This window comes from Eretmochelys imbricata, chromosome 1 (assembly GCF_965152235.1).
Source record: "Eretmochelys imbricata isolate rEreImb1 chromosome 1, rEreImb1.hap1, whole genome shotgun sequence".
Lineage (NCBI taxonomy): Eukaryota > Metazoa > Chordata > Testudines > Cheloniidae > Eretmochelys > Eretmochelys imbricata.
Genome location: NC_135572.1, coordinates 264,299,148 through 264,314,629, shown reverse-complemented (window position 1 = coordinate 264,314,629; position 15,482 = coordinate 264,299,148). Strand labels below are relative to the sequence as shown.

Here is a 15,482-nt window from a genome sequence, read left to right as displayed (position 1 = left end):
TATATTCCTAGCATGTTCTGAGTTGCATTTAGACATCCATATTGCCATCTCTGGAAATTGGGCTCCCTATTTTTAAGGTAAAGAATACAAATGGAAATGGATTTGTTAATTTTAAAAATGAAATTTAGTGCTGTTGAAAAGTGCCAATTGGCACTGGAAGTCCTCTGTCTTCAGAACAGGTACAGCATGGGCAATGACCATTCAAGTTCCCACATCCACTGCCCATGACTGTGTATTCAACCTTAACTCGGAGGAACAAACTATAGGAGTGAGGGGGATTCAGTGTCCATGGCCCTTTTAAGTCCTTAACCCGTACCTCTACTTAAACTGCTTCCTAGGGTGTCTGTTATAATGGTAGCTTTTGTGATGTGAACCTATTGGAAGCTGGACTGAAACCCCTCCATCCTCACCCCACCCCCCAAAAATCTCAACAAGCAACTTTCCATTTCTGTAGGCACATAGCCATCAAATAGTAGTGAATTTCAGTCACCGCCTTCAGTCATTCCGCAAGCTGTTTCCTGATCTGTGGCCAGACTATAACTAGTGGAGTCAAAAAATGCTATAGCTCAACTCCAAAGCTCATAAGCCAATCTAGTTCCCCTCTGAATACAGGCATTAATAGTTTACATTTTTCTGTCTGTTTTGTAAATAGACTGTACCCACAGTCTACCCTTGTTCTTGGGCTACACAGCATTCTGGATCTTCTATTTCCAAACGTTTTAATTTTCCACAACTTGCATCTGAAGAAGCAAGCGAGGGAGAGAAACAAACTGTACTTCGTATTTATAGTTTCTGTGCTGGCTGATCTCTTTGCTGTTGTCAAAAGAACAGGAGTACTTGTGGCACCTTAGAGACTAACAAATTTATTAGAGCATAAGCTTTCGTGGGCTACACCCCACTTCATCGGATGCATAGAATGGAATATATAGTAAGAAGATAGATAGATATAGATAGATACACATACAGAAAAGGTGGAAGTTGCCATACAAACTGTAAGAGGCTAATTAATTAAGATGAGCTATTATCAGCAGGAGAGAAAATTTTTTGTAGTGATAATCAAGATGGCCCATTTAGACAGTTAACAAGACGATGTGAGGAGGATACTTAACATAGGGAAATAGATTCAATATGTGTAATGACCCAGCCACTCCTAGTTTCTATTCAAACCCAAGTTAATGGTATCTAGTTTGCATATTAATTCAAGCTTAGCAGTTTCTCGTTAGTCTGTTTTTGAAGCTTTTCTGTTGCAAAATTGCCACCCTTAAATCTTTTACTGAGTGGCCAGAGAGGTTGAAGTGTTCTCCTACTGGTTTTTGAATGTTATGATTCCTGATGTCAGATTTTTGTCCATTTATTCTTTTGTGGAGAGACTGTCTGCTTTGGCCAATGTACATGGCAGAGGGGCATTGCTGGCACATGATGGCATATATCACATTGGTAGATGTGCAGGTGAACGAGCACTTGATGGCGTGGCTAATGTGATTAGGTCCTATGATGGTGTCACTTGAATAAATATGTGGACAGAGTTAGCATCAGGCTTTGTTGCAAGGATAGGTTTCTGGGTTAGTGTTTTTGTTGTATAGTGTGTAGTTGCTGGAGAGTATTTGCTTCAGATTGGGGGGCTGTCTGTAAGCGAGGACTGGGTCTGTCTCCCAAGATCTGTGAGAGTGAGGGATCATTTTTCAGGATAGGTTGTAGCTCTTTGATGATGCGCTGGAGAGGTTTTATTTGGGGGCTGAAGGTGACAGCTAGTGGTGTTCTGTTATTTTTTTTGTTGGGCCTGTCCTGTAGTAGATGACTTCTGGGTACTCTTCTGGCTCTGTCAATCCGTGTTTTCACTTCAGCAGGTGGATTTTGTAGACTGTTGTCAGTCTCACTTTGTCTATCCACCCTATGTCTGCTCACCCAGTCAGATAAATATTCACTGTTGGCTCAAGCAGTATAGATCCCCTGCTTCGCCAAAATCTTAACTGAGACCCTAACTTGGGCATGCAGTCTGTGGAACTGGCTGCTTCAGAACAGTTTGGGACCATAAGCATAGTGCCAGGTGACTTTACCATCAATGTATGCAGTGTTGTTGTACCTGTGGTGGTCCCAGAATATTAGAGAGACAAGGGGAGTGAGATAATATTTTTTTATTGGACCAACTTTTGTTGGTGAGAGAGTCAAGCTTACACAGAGCTCAGACCTGAAGAGTCAAAAAAGGGTCACCACCTTCTCACTCTAATTACCATCAATGTAAATTACACAGACTAATGTGAGAGTGTAGGATGGGACTAAAAGCATTTTAAATTCCAGAATTTCTGCAACAGCGTAAGTCTCCTTGTTACTGCCTCCTTGCTGGCAGTTGAGATTTAAGGAACATGAAGAGACTCTGCACCCCACTGTTCTGAACTGACAACAGGATGTAGTACGTATCTCGGACTTGAGGAGGGAGAAGTGCAGTTTCCCACTGTCAGATGTTGCTATCAGTCTAGAATGAAGTAAATGAGAGTTAGTGCGGGGAGGAGAGATTTGGTTTGTGAAGAGTGTTTTTTATTATGTGACTCAGGGTAACTTTCTGCCATGAGTCTCTATTAAATGCTGCCTCTAAACAAGCTCCAGGTCTTTCCCTTTCATCTCCTGATGAATTAAGTCAAGGAATGACCAAAAAAAGAAAAACAAGACCTTAGGAAGCCATTTCTTCCATTTGTATTTGTGGCTGAATATATGGCAATACACAAATGTATCCAGCCAGTCCGATGCTGGCTGAAAGACTGAACCTCACTTTAGGGTCACAGATGTTAGAAATGGGAAAGAACCATTAGATTGATGAACCCATCCCCTTGCAAGTGTAGTTTATAGCTTTCAGAGAGGGAACATATCTGACATTAGCAGGAAACTGTTGAATTCATGTAGAAGAATGTACCCTTCCACATTGGTGTTACCTGTCTCTGAGCTTGGGAGTCTTATCATAGTCGAGGTGAGGTTTGACAGAAGACCTCTTGTCTTCCCTGTTTGAAGCCTTATCTCACTGTACAAAGCTAGCATGCTGTAAATATTGTCTCTTGTATGGCAGCAGCACGCTGCCATATGCAGGCACAGCTGTGAGGGATTTCTGAACAGGCCGCTGTATGGCATAGTACAGGCTTAGTAAGACATGAGTTCCTGCCTCTGAGTGTTTATATTCTCCTCGGTCCACTAGTTCACAGCCTCATGGTTTCCATGCCTATTGAAGCAATAGACCTATTCCTTGGCAGATTACATCAGAAACTGTTCAGAGTCCTTAAACTTGTGCTGACATACCTCACTTTGTAGAGTCTACACTTGTCATGCTTGGGAGGGATGGACAGAGGGTGCATGCCTATCTGGTGGGGCATGTGTCTACCTGCAACTTTTACCATCTGTTGCGGGAAGCACAGGGCTTGGAAATTTACATTAGTGGGACTCCAGAGTATGCATAAAACCTGACTGAAGAGAGATTCCCTTCGAAACTCAGTAGCACTGGGGGAGTTAATGATTTCTGGGGGTGGTTTTGGAACGCTAATCTCTAGGCACTGTTTGCACTGGTGATGGATGAGCTGCCATGTATTCTGTCCTTTTCCTTGGACAGATTTGCCCCGGGGAGCAGAGGACTCTGATGGAGTCATAAAAATAAAACTGCCAAATAGCATGGTGTGATTTAATCACAAGCTGACTGCATTGATTCTTCCCCTAGGGTGCACCACACGTGTTTCGAGATGCATTTTGTCATGGGGTGAGGGAAGGGAAAGGCATGTGGAAGTGGTACATTTTAGATATGATATCTGTCAGGATGTTGTCTATCTGATATTTGGGGGTGGGTAAACCATGGCTGATTGTAAATGGTGTACTTTGTCCAGTCTGTGGTGGGCTCATGTCGCTCTGCTGTCCCCTTCACTGCAACTTGTGAACAGAGATGCTTGCATAGCCATGCCATTCCACTCTCCCCATCACGGCTAGTTTATACCAAATGGATCACATTCATTTGTACTGCCTGCATTGCTTAAGTGAAGTGAAATGGAAAGCTGCTGTTGCTTTGATCAGCATGCCGCAGCCACAGTGTTCACTGTTAACATGCTATTGTCAGTCCCGTATAACTCGAATGTGTGTCCGAGAGAGAGAGACTTCTGGCTGAGAGAATTTCAGTGCTACTGCTGCTCATTTTGTATAGCAATGGAGAGATGCCCCTTTTCAGGTCTTTGGGACTACGTCTACCCAGCAAAGAAGAAGCCATGGCTGGCCCATACCAGCCGACTGGGGCTGCGGGGATGTTTCATTTCTGTGTAGGCTTCTTGGCCCAGGGTCTGGGATCCTCCCACCTTTCAGGGTTCTAGAACCTGGGCTCCAGCCCAAGCCTGGAAGTCTACACACCAATGAAAGAGCCCCACAGCCTGAGCCCCATAAACCCAAGTCAGCTGGCGTGGGCCAGCCATGGGTTTTTCTTTGCTGTGTAGATATACCCTGGGAGGCTCTCAAGGCTTTGCTGCATAATGTGCAGGACGCTCTGGGTAAGTCCAGCCAGCGATGGAGGAGCACAGTCTTTGGTTAAGTCTCCTGGGAGAATTTCTTTGCACATTTGATAGACAAAATGGATGTCCAGCATCAGTAAAACACTTGGTTGTTTTAAGCTGTTAGGGCCTGGATATGTCATTGCAAGTGTTTAAAACAGGCTGAATAGAGTCTTTGCTAGCCCTTTGAGTTCCCATGCAATAGGTTTTCACTATTGCTGTGGGTGAAGGGGTGAAGTAAGCCCACACCATGTGAGAGAGAGTGAAGCTGGGCTTAAGAAATTTACTAGACATCCAGCCAAAGCATTAAACCTTCATCTGAGACAGGTGACAAAAGAAGGGGTGAATAAGCGCTCTGGTGATTATCCTGGCATACCATTCACAGCTGCTGGAAAGGGACACAGCAATAAAACTGATCAGATTATTATCAATTTTGCTGTTCTGCTGGCAAGCGTGAGTCAGTGAGTACATTTTTCATGTCTCAGAGTAAGGGATGGGTTCCCCCATGCTGGGGTTAACAAAGTCATGACACAGCTTGTGGAGTCTCCTGGAGGAGAGATTCAAATGGAGATTAAATAAATCTGGCTATTTCAATTTCAATGTTAAAACCTCCTACCAAGACATCTTCATTTGTGCCTCAATCTCATCTATGATGCAAAACACGTTTGGGGCAGCACGTATATTTTGACTGCAAAGCCAAAAAAGGAGTGTGGCTCTTTGAGTTTTAGTAGAACCTAAAAATGGTGATATTTATTTATTCAAGAAATTAAAGTAGATTTTAAATTAACTAAAATAAATTAAACATAAGAATGCATAGCCATTGCCTGTGGGCTGAACCATTTTAGTATAGGTCATATTTAGAGGTGGTACTTCTCTGAATGGAACACAGCAGAACAGATGCAGTTTTGCCTGGGGGTGCAGTGCTGACATCAGTCTGTTGGAAAGCTGCACCTCAGTCATGGGATTTTGATTATTGCATCAACATGCTGCTATAAGAGATTAGAATAATAATATTACTTGCCAGCATCAGGACAAAAAAGAAGACCCCACCTCTTCACTGTAGCTTTCCCATGGTAACAAGGGGGAAGAAAAGCCAAGGGAAAGAGAGGAGAAACTACTTTAAAAAAACAAAACAAAACACTACTAAGCTAAAATATTATATTGGTGGAGAAGGGGAGAGAAAGAAGTCTAAGATCCTCTTACTATTTGCTCATGGAAAGGAGGGAGAAATAAAAGATCAGTTGTTTGCTGGGATTATCAAACTTACTGTGTCACGGTTACAAGTATAGTGTAAATACATAGGCAGAGACTACCTCATAAGGGTTGGTTGGAATTGGTATGATTTCTCTTCACTTCTCTTTTTGTCACTGTTTGATTTCAGCAAACAGAAGGAGGGGCACAGACAGATGGACAGCAGTCACAGACACAAAGCAGTGAGAATACTGAGAGCAAGTCCACTCCAAAGCGGCTTCATGTCTCTAACATTCCCTTCCGTTTCCGGGATCCAGACCTCCGACAGATGTTTGGGGTAAGTTACTGAAGCCTTTAAGGAACAATGGACTCTACTTCACTATAAGTACAGTACATGGTGACACTGATCGCGTGTCTATGTTAGGAAAAAAGGTGTTTTTACTACATGTTCGTTAATATGGTAAAATCCCAGTGTGAACAGGGTAATTTGTAGTTTTCACATATTAGCAGGGCGAGGTAAGCACTAGGTAGGGTTTACCTCTACTTGCTATCACTTGCCCTTTCTGCAGTAAGATTTTATCATGTGTTAGCAAACAATGGATAAAATTCTGCCTTGTTGCCTAGTGAAAATAAGGCTTCATAGCTAAGGTTGATTTAGTGTTTCCATTCTAAAGCGTTATTTTTCAGTTGGTTACAAACTTTCTGAAACATTTAAGGGCCTCCTTATGATCCACTTCTGGGACCTTATGAAGACATTCCTGTGAAGAAATTGGCCAAATAATATTTGAGGGGCCATTGGTGAGGGGATAGTATTTTTAAAAGTATATAACATACACATTGTGTGTAGTTTGACTGTATCTTTTAGCCTGCTCCCCCATCCTTCCAGCCTTTGTACATTACCTGTCGTCTTAGATTGTAAACTCTGTGGGGCAGAGTTTGGCCCAGGGACTAGTTCACCATGGACACACACGAATTCAAAGGATGATACAAGGCTTTGCAAGAGCTATGCTTCAAGTGAAGTGTCTATACGATCCACAGGAACCTTTGGCTTGTTGGCTGCTCATCCTGTGTGGTTGACAATGTACTAGTGTTGTCTGCAAATAGTTCCATGTAATTAAGTGTTTTGTTTTTCTTTTAACAAAATCTAGGGAATTCTATTTAATAAAACAAAACAAAACTTTGTTGCATGCTAAGGCTGCAGACTGAAGAGCTCAAGACAGGAAATACAATGTTAAGGTTGCTCATGAAATCTTGATAGTTGTTCCCTGAGTGTATGTGTAAATCATTTCTAAGTGCACCGTCACCTACAACTGGTTCTGCAGGACTCTTGCTTCAGTCATTGTACAGCTTGAACAGTATTCACTGAATGAGGCAGGTGTCCTATGAAACCATACCTAATTCACATCAGCAAACTATCCCGATGCAAGGGAAAGATAAGAATAGTAAGAGGTCAATTTGGCTCTATCAGGAGTTCTTTAATGACCTGAAAATCAAAAATGAATTCTACAAAAAGTGGAAATATGGACAAATTGCTAAGGAGAAGTATAAAAGAATGGCATGAGCATGTCGGCATAAAACAGAAAGGCGAAGGCATTTAGCCTTTGAGTTACACCCAGCAAGGGACATAAAAGGCAACAAGGAGTTTTTTGAATACATTGGGAGCAAGAGAAAGACAAAGGAAAATGTAGGCTCGCTATTTAGTGGGGAAGTAACACTAATAACTTATGACATCAAGAAAACTGAGGTATTTAATGCCTAATTGGGTTCAGTCTTCACTAAAACAATAATGGTGATCAGATACTCAACACAATTAATATTAACAAGGGGGAAGGAGAAGGAATGTTAGCCAAAATAGGAAAAGAACAGGTTGAAGACTAGTTAGATAAATTTGATGTATTCAAGTTGGAAGGTCCTGCTGAAATTGATCCTAGGGTGCTTAAGAAACTAGATGAAGCAATCTTGGAACTATTAACAATTATCTTTGAGAACTCTTGGAGGACAGGTGAAGTCCCAGAAGACTGGAGAAGGGCAAATATTGTATCTCTTTTTAAAAAGGGGAACAAAGAGTACCCAAGGTCTTATAGACGAGTCAACCTAACTTTGATACCTGGAAAGATACTGGAACCAAATTATTAAACAATCAATTTGTAAGCATCTGGAGGATAATAGGGTAGTTCTTCGAGTAGATGTGGCCTTGTTTTCCATGTAGGCATGTGCATGCATCAGTGCACTGAAGCCGGAGAACATTGCCTAGCAGTACCTGCAGGGACGGTGCTTGTGCCCTGTGGTCCTAGCATCTACCCTGGCTATATAAGGGTGGCACTGCCCCAGCCCACCTCAGTTCCTTCTCTGCACCCATGGCTAGAGTCAGAGCTATGTGTGGTGTTTCACCTTACATTTTCAGTGTCAGTTTTTCTGAGTTTTTCTTCTAGAATAGTAGTTATTAGTCCTTTAGGTTTTGTTTAGTGTTAGTAAAGCATTAGAGTAGTTAGTTACCCTGTGTGTTGCCCTCACCAGGTTCAAGCATTGTCCATCTCCTTAATAGTGATCCCCACATGAGATGCTTGTTGTATCTCGGTGAGGGACACACTGAGGAATGGTACTCCATCTGTAAATCATTCAAAAAGAGGATTCAGGTAGCAAGAGACTTACAGCCAAAGCAGCACCTTCTGGAGCAGACCATCAGATCGCTTCAGCACCCAGGCCCTTGTCTTGTCGGTAGTTGCCTTCAGAACCAGCAAACAATGCCTTTCCATGTTTGGACTCTGGTGTTTCCTCCAAGAGAAAGAGGAGTTGTTATTCCTTCATTGCAACAAGAAAGACATCTGATAAGACTAATCGGAACCATTTCAGGCTCGGGAGACTGTTCTGCTGCTTCTAAGAGGAGTGCTGACCAGCATCACACTCCTTCCGGCATGTGGGATGGAGCAGGTCGTCTAATCAGTCCTTGGTACTGCACTGAGATCAGCAAGAGCCGGTACTGTTGACTCCCTGATTCCAGCCACGGGGTGTCTGCTGAATCTGGTACTGATGATGTTGGCACCAGTGTTAACTGTCTCCACACCAGTGGCATATCAGCAGACATCAGACCTGCTTTGCCGCTCAGTCCCTAACTCTTCACTACTTCAGGAGTTTTCAAGTGCCATAGCTTCTACCACTTTGTCCTCTATTATGTCTTCGGCACATTCTGGCAATGTTGCAAAGGTGCTGGGTTCGTTAGCATGGCAGCATGCATTGCCCATGTCCCAAACTGTGGAGTTGAGGCTGATGCTGGGCCCAGTGTCAAAGGCCCCCTCACTGCTGGTGTGTCCTGTGACACCGTCATTGCACTTTTAGGAAGTCCCATTGTCGAGTTTGGTACTACCCTGGGCCTTGGTACTGGTGCCTCTCCCAGTACTGAGTGGGAGTGTGTCTTGCTCAATACCGTCGATTCCCCATTCCTCTTCAGCAGCAATGCTGGCCCCCGTGTTGGGCTTCGGATGAGTCCAATTGTTTGATCGCCCCATTGGGGCTGGCTCTCTGTTCTCACTGCAGAATCTTCGGAACTCCTCGATATCCAGATTGGGGTTGTCCTCCTCTTTCTTGTTGTCTGATAGAATGTAAGATTTGTGAGATTCTGTATGGTCACCCTTGCAATCATTCTCCCTGTGTTAAATCACAATGACTGGCTTGCTGCCCTGGACCTTCAGGATGTTTATTTCCATGTAGCAATTCTTTCGAGCCACAGAAGGTTTCTCAGGTTTGTCATGGTAGACCAGCACTGTCAGTACACCGTGCTTCCTTTCATCTGTCTTCTGCTTCCTGGGTTTTTACCAAGTGCATGATTGTGGTGACAGTGTACTTCAGGAAGAGGGGAGTTTCTAGCTTCTTGTATCTGTACGATTTGATACTGAAGGGCAAGTCCAGAGACGAAATCCTGTCACCTTCAGTTCATGCTATGCTTACTTGGTCATCTAGGTCTCATCCTAAACAGTGGGAAGTCAACATTGGTTCAAACTTTAAAAGAATTGAGTTCTTTGGGGTCCCGCTAGACTCTGAGTTTGAGACTGTTTCTACCAACTGATTGGTTCCACATGATTCACCATCTTTGTCTGGAATTGCAGTCTCAACCCTCAACCACAGCTTGAGTATGCCTGAGGTTTCTAGGCCATATGCTGCATGCACATAGGTAGTCCAATATGCCAGGTTGTGCCTTCATCCTTTTTAGATGTGGCTGAAGTTGGTGTATCATCCAAACGATCATCTCTTGGACAGACTGGTTCAACTTCCTCTGCCAATCCTGGACTCTTTACGGTGGTGTATGGCAGGGGTTCTCAACCTTTTTCTTTCTGAGCCCTCCGCAACGTGCTATAAAAACTCCACGGCCCACCTGTGCCACAATAACTGGTTTTCTCCATATAAAAGCCCGGGCCGGCATTAGGGGGTAGCAAGCAGGGCAACTGCCTGGGGCCTTATGCCACAGGGGCCCCCGCAAAGCTAAGTTGTTCAATTTCTTTGGCATCATCCCCAGGTGGTGGGGCTCAGGGCATGGACTTCAGCCCCATGCGGTGGGGCTTTGGCTTTCTGCCCTGGGTCCCAGCGAGTCTAACACTGACCCTGCTTGGGTGACCTCCTGAAACCGCCCCAGTCCCCTGGTTGAGAACCACTGCTGTATGGTTCGGGACAAAGTGTGCCAGGGTGTTCCTTTCTCTCTGTCCTCACCAACCAGGCCTCTTGTCATTGTTGCCTCCTTAATAGATTGGGGAGCACATCTGGGGTCGCTGAAAGTTCAAGGACTGTGGTCGGAGGAGGAAGCTTCTCTGCATATCAATGTCCTGGAGCTTCATGCCATCTACAATGGCTGTCAGGTACTTCAAGATCACATCAGGGACTCAGCAGTGCACATCCTTACCAACAATACCACCACAATGTATTACTGTTTGTGAACAGACATGGGGGAGCACACTCCAACATGATGTGTCAAGAGGCGATCAGGCTCTGAGAGTTTTGCATCAGGGAAAACTTTACCCCTGTGGCCGATCACTTTCGTGGGATCCAGAATCATCTGACGGATCATCTCAACAGAAAATGGTCCCTAAAGCCCAGAGTTCTATGGTCAATCTTTGCATTTTAGGGCATCCCAACTGTCGCCCTGTTCTCTATGAAAGACAACAAGAAATGCCAGCTGTTTTGCCCATGAGGGGGTTTCTGTCCAGGCTCCTTGACCTTTCTGCCTGAGCTGGGAATTGTCATCCCTGTGTGGTTTCCCTTCAATTCCAGTCATCTCGCAGGCCATTCTCAAGCTGAAATTGGACACTGCCAAGCTTATTTTTATTGCTCCAGCATGGCCAAGACAGTGTTGTTTCTCCAACCTCCTCGCATCATTGTTACGGCTTCCCATATTCTTTCCATTTCATCTTGATATCCTGACTCAGCATCATGGTCAGGTTTTGCATCCAGCACTCAGCTCATCTCAGAGCATGGATGCTGCAACTAGGTGAGAAGGAGGAAGGATGTTCGCAGATGGTCCAACAAGTTTAGTAGTAGAAAGCCCTCCACCAAAGTGGCCTATTTGGCCAAGTCGAAGTGGATTTCAGTGTGGTTGTTAACCTGAGGAGTTCAGTCAATGATGGCTTGTATCCAGGACCTGTTGTTACACCTTCAGTCTTCTGGTCTTGGACTTAGTTCTTTGAAAGTGTCTCTGGCAGCAATTTCAGCATTCCATCCTGTTAGAGAGCTTATTCCTTCACTCTCCCACTTCCCTAGTCCTTCTCGCATGAACAGAGAGCAACAATACCCGAAGTCCGAAGGTGCAAAGAATTCGATGTTTATTGGGGTGAACTTCCAGCAAACTTAAATACAAGTTCCTTTTTCCTTATTTTCGAATCCCAACTTACTTCCTGTTTGCCCCTAATTTATATAGTATTATTCTTAGCTATACCTTAACCAATCATTCTACTGAAATTTAACTAACCAATCCTAACATATTGTAACATGATTAGCTAACCAATTATATCCCACCACCTTAATTAGTTTACACCCAGCAAAATTAATTCTACAGCAGACAGAAACAATCACAGAACCAGACAGAGATTATACAGACAAACAATAGCAAAGTGGGAACTATAATGACAAAACAATACAGAAGTGAGGATTTCACATCCCAGCTATTGATAAGTGAGTTCTTGCCAGACAGGATGCTATCAAACCAAGTTTCCTTTTACATTTTCTAGGCACTTCCCTTTCTCTGGAGGTGATAGGAATACAATCCTGTCCTGATAGTGCCTGACAGCCCAATAGCACCTTATTTCAATGTGACTGGTTTGGAATGTGAGGAGGTGACCGTTCGCTTCCTAGCTTATGGCTGCCTCTGCTGCTTAGCCAAAGGCCTTAGCCTAAGAACAGGGCCTCAGACTGTCACAGTAAGAGAAGGCCCTTACACCAGCAGACAGTGATTTTGATTCTTTCTTTTATACCTCTAGAACTAGCCAAGTGATAAGAATACCCCTAAATTCTTAAAGTATAGGCCTTTGCAGACAGGCCTGAATATCTATATCCTAACACATCCATCCATCCGTCCATCCATCCTTCGGAAGTTGTTGTTTTCAAACTCCATGGTGTTGAGGTTCTTGAAAAAGTGTCACTCATCTCCACCCACCAGGTAAAGAACTGATTCCTTTGTGGAATCTTAATGCTCTCTTAGTGGTTCTTTTGGGACTTCCATTTGAGCCTCTGGCAACTTCTTTCTCCTTTCTGTGTCAAAAAATCACTTTTCTTGAAGCAATAACATCTGCAAGGAGAGAGTTGCAAGCTTTGATGGCAGAGCCTGCTTACACACAATTTTCCGAAGATAAAGTGACCTGTGATTGTACCCTAAGTTTTTTCCTAATGTGGTTTCTCAGTCTCATTTGAACTAAGTTATAGATCTGCTCGTATTCTTCCCTAAGCTGCATTCACCCCAGAGGAGCAGCGTCGTCACACATTGGAAATCAGGTGACGTTTTGTTTTTTACTTGGATAGGATTAAACTTTTCCATTCTTCACCTCATCTGTTTGTTTCAGATGCGGTCTGAATGAAGGGACAAGCAGACTCTTGACAGACAATCTCCTGGTGGTACTTCCTGTGTCATGCCAGTATACGAAATAGCTCAGACTATGCCTCCTGAAAAGGTGCAAGCTCATTTCACAAGGGCCAAGCAATGTTGATAGCATTTCTAAGTGACATTCCTATATTGGACATTGGCAGGGCTGCCACTTGATTCTCTGTACGTACTCTTACAAGCCATTATGCCATTTCAGCTGCATCTAGATCAGATGCAAGTTTTGGGAAGGCATTCCTGGAGTCCTTGTTAAATAGACTCTGAACTCTGTCTCCCACGAGTACTGCTTGTGAGTCACCTGCCTGGAATACATGGCTGCATCTACTCGAAGAATTAAAAACGGTTACTTATCTGCACAGCAGTTTGTTGAGATGTGATACAGACCTGTACTCTACAACCCACCCTCTGCATCAGAGTCTGTACTCTTGTTATTTGGTGTGAAAGAACTGAAGGGGGTTGGGGAAGCACCGCCCTTGTTTAGCCAGGAGAGGGGCTAGGGCCACAGGCTAGGCAAAGTTCTTTGGCTTCAGTGCACACACCTACATGGAATGCATGTCTGCATCAAATCACAAAGAACAATAGTTACAGTACAGAGTGAGTAGCTGCTTTTTATGAGGAATAGCCAGCATGGATTTGTCTAGAACAAATCATGTCAAACCAACCTAATTTCCTTCTTTGGCAGGGTTACTGGTGTAGTGGATGTGGGGGAATCAGTAGATGTGCTATATCTTGATTTTAGTAAGGCTTTTGACATAGTCCTGCATGGCATTCTCATAGGCAAACTAAGGAAATGTGGTCTAGATGAAATTACTATAAGGTGAGTGGACAATTGGTTGAAAGACCATACTTAATAATAATCAGTGGTTCACTGTGAAACTGGGAGGGCATATCTAATGGGATCCCACAGGGGTCATTCCAGGGTTAGGCACTCATCAGTATTTACATTAATGGCTTTGATAATGGAGTGGAGCGTTTGCTTATAAAATTTGCAGATGACCCCAAGCTGGGAGGGGTTTCAAGCCCTTTGGAGGAGAGGATTAGAATTCAAAAGGACCCTGGCAATTTGAAGAATTGGTCAGAATTCAACAAGATGAAATTCAATAAAGACAAGTGCAAATTACTTCTTTTGGAAGGAACAATCAAATGCACAACTACAAAATGGAGACTTAAGTGGCTAGGTGATGGTACTGCAGAAAAGAATGTGGGGGTTACAGTAGATCACAAATTGCATTAGTCATCAATGTGATGCACCTGCCAAAAAGGCTAATAACATTCTGGGGTGTATTAACAGGAGTGTTTTGTATGAGACATGGAAGGTACTTGTCTTGCTCCATTCTGCACTGGGGAGGCCTCAGCTGGAGTACTGGGTCGAATTCTGGGTGCCACACTTTAGGAAAAATGAGGACAAATTGGAGAGGGTCCAGAGAAGAATGACAAAAATGATAAAAGGTTTAGGAAACCTGACCTGTGAGGAAAGGGTAAAAAACACGGGCACGTTTAGTCTTGAGAAAAGAAGACGGAGGGGAGGGGCCTGATAACAGTCTTCAAATATGTTAAAGGCTGCTAGAAAAAGTACTGCGATCAATTGTTCCCCATGTCCACGGAAGGTAGGACAAGAAGTAACGGGCTTAATCTTCAGCAAAGGAGATTTAGGTTAGATATTAGGAAAAGCTTTCTAACTAGAAGGACAGTTAAGTTCTGGAACAAGCTTACAGGGGAGGTTGTGGAATCACCATCACTAGATTTTTAAAAACAGGCTGGACAAATACTTGTCAGGGATGGTCTAAGTTTACTTAGTCCTGCCACTTCTCAAGGTCCCTTCCAGCCCTACATTTCTATGATTCTGGTTTGTGTGTCATTAGCAATTACAATATTGTTAATCTCCAAAATTCATGGATTTTTAATTAACAGTGGTTTAAATGAGAGCAAAAATGGGCTCTCAGTTCACATGTTGGCCAGGGTGAAGTGAATGAAATGTGCCAAAATGTTAAAACAACCAGCACTGGTCTTCAACTCTGCTGACCAGTAGGAGCTGGGAGTGCTGTGTACTGTGGAAGATAAGGGTTAGTCCTGGTTTCTTGCAGTGGGGTGGGAGTAGGCACTGTGAGAGACCTGGTTTTGAGTTCCAGGCAGTTAATGTAGTAGATGGCAGCACAATCTACTGCTGTGCAGATAACCTGGGTTTATTTCTAGTGCAGGGGTCAGCAACCTTTTAGAAGTGACAGGTTTCAGAGTAACAGCCGTGTTAGTCTGTATTCGCAAAAAGAAAAGGAGTACTTGTGGCACCTTAGAGACTAACCAATTTATTTGAGCATAAGCTTTCGTGAGCTACAGCTCACTTCATCGGATGCATCACGAAAGCTTATGCTCAAATAAATTGGTTAGTCTCTAAGGTGCCACAAGTACTCCTTTTCTTTTAGAAGCGGTGTGCCGAGTCTTCATTTAATCACTTTAATTTAAGGTTTCACATGCCAATAATACATTTTAACGTTTTTTAGAAGGTCTCGCTCTATTTATTATATAACTAAACTATTGTCGTATGTAAACAGGGTTTTCAAAACGTTCAAGAAGCTTCATTTAAAATTAAATTAAAATGCTGATCTTACACCGCCAGCCTGCTCAGCCAGTTGCCGGCCTGGGGTTCCATTCAACTAGGTCAGCAGCCAGGACCCCGGCTGGTAAGGGGCTGGCAGCCAGAACCCCGG

General features: G+C 43.6%; 1 protein-coding gene across 2 annotated transcripts in view; it reads left to right on the top strand.

Annotated features, from left to right (window-relative positions):
* Nucleotides 1-15,482, top strand: part of RBFOX2 (RNA binding fox-1 homolog 2) — a 249,488-nt gene that overhangs the window by 180,591 nt on the left and 53,415 nt on the right. For both annotated transcript variants that reach the window (XM_077829280.1, XM_077829289.1), the window contains exon 4: nt 5,890-6,036. In XM_077829280.1, the coding sequence (XP_077685406.1) occupies nt 5,890-6,036 (147 nt within the window). The remainder of the gene's footprint in view (nt 1-5,889; nt 6,037-15,482) is intronic.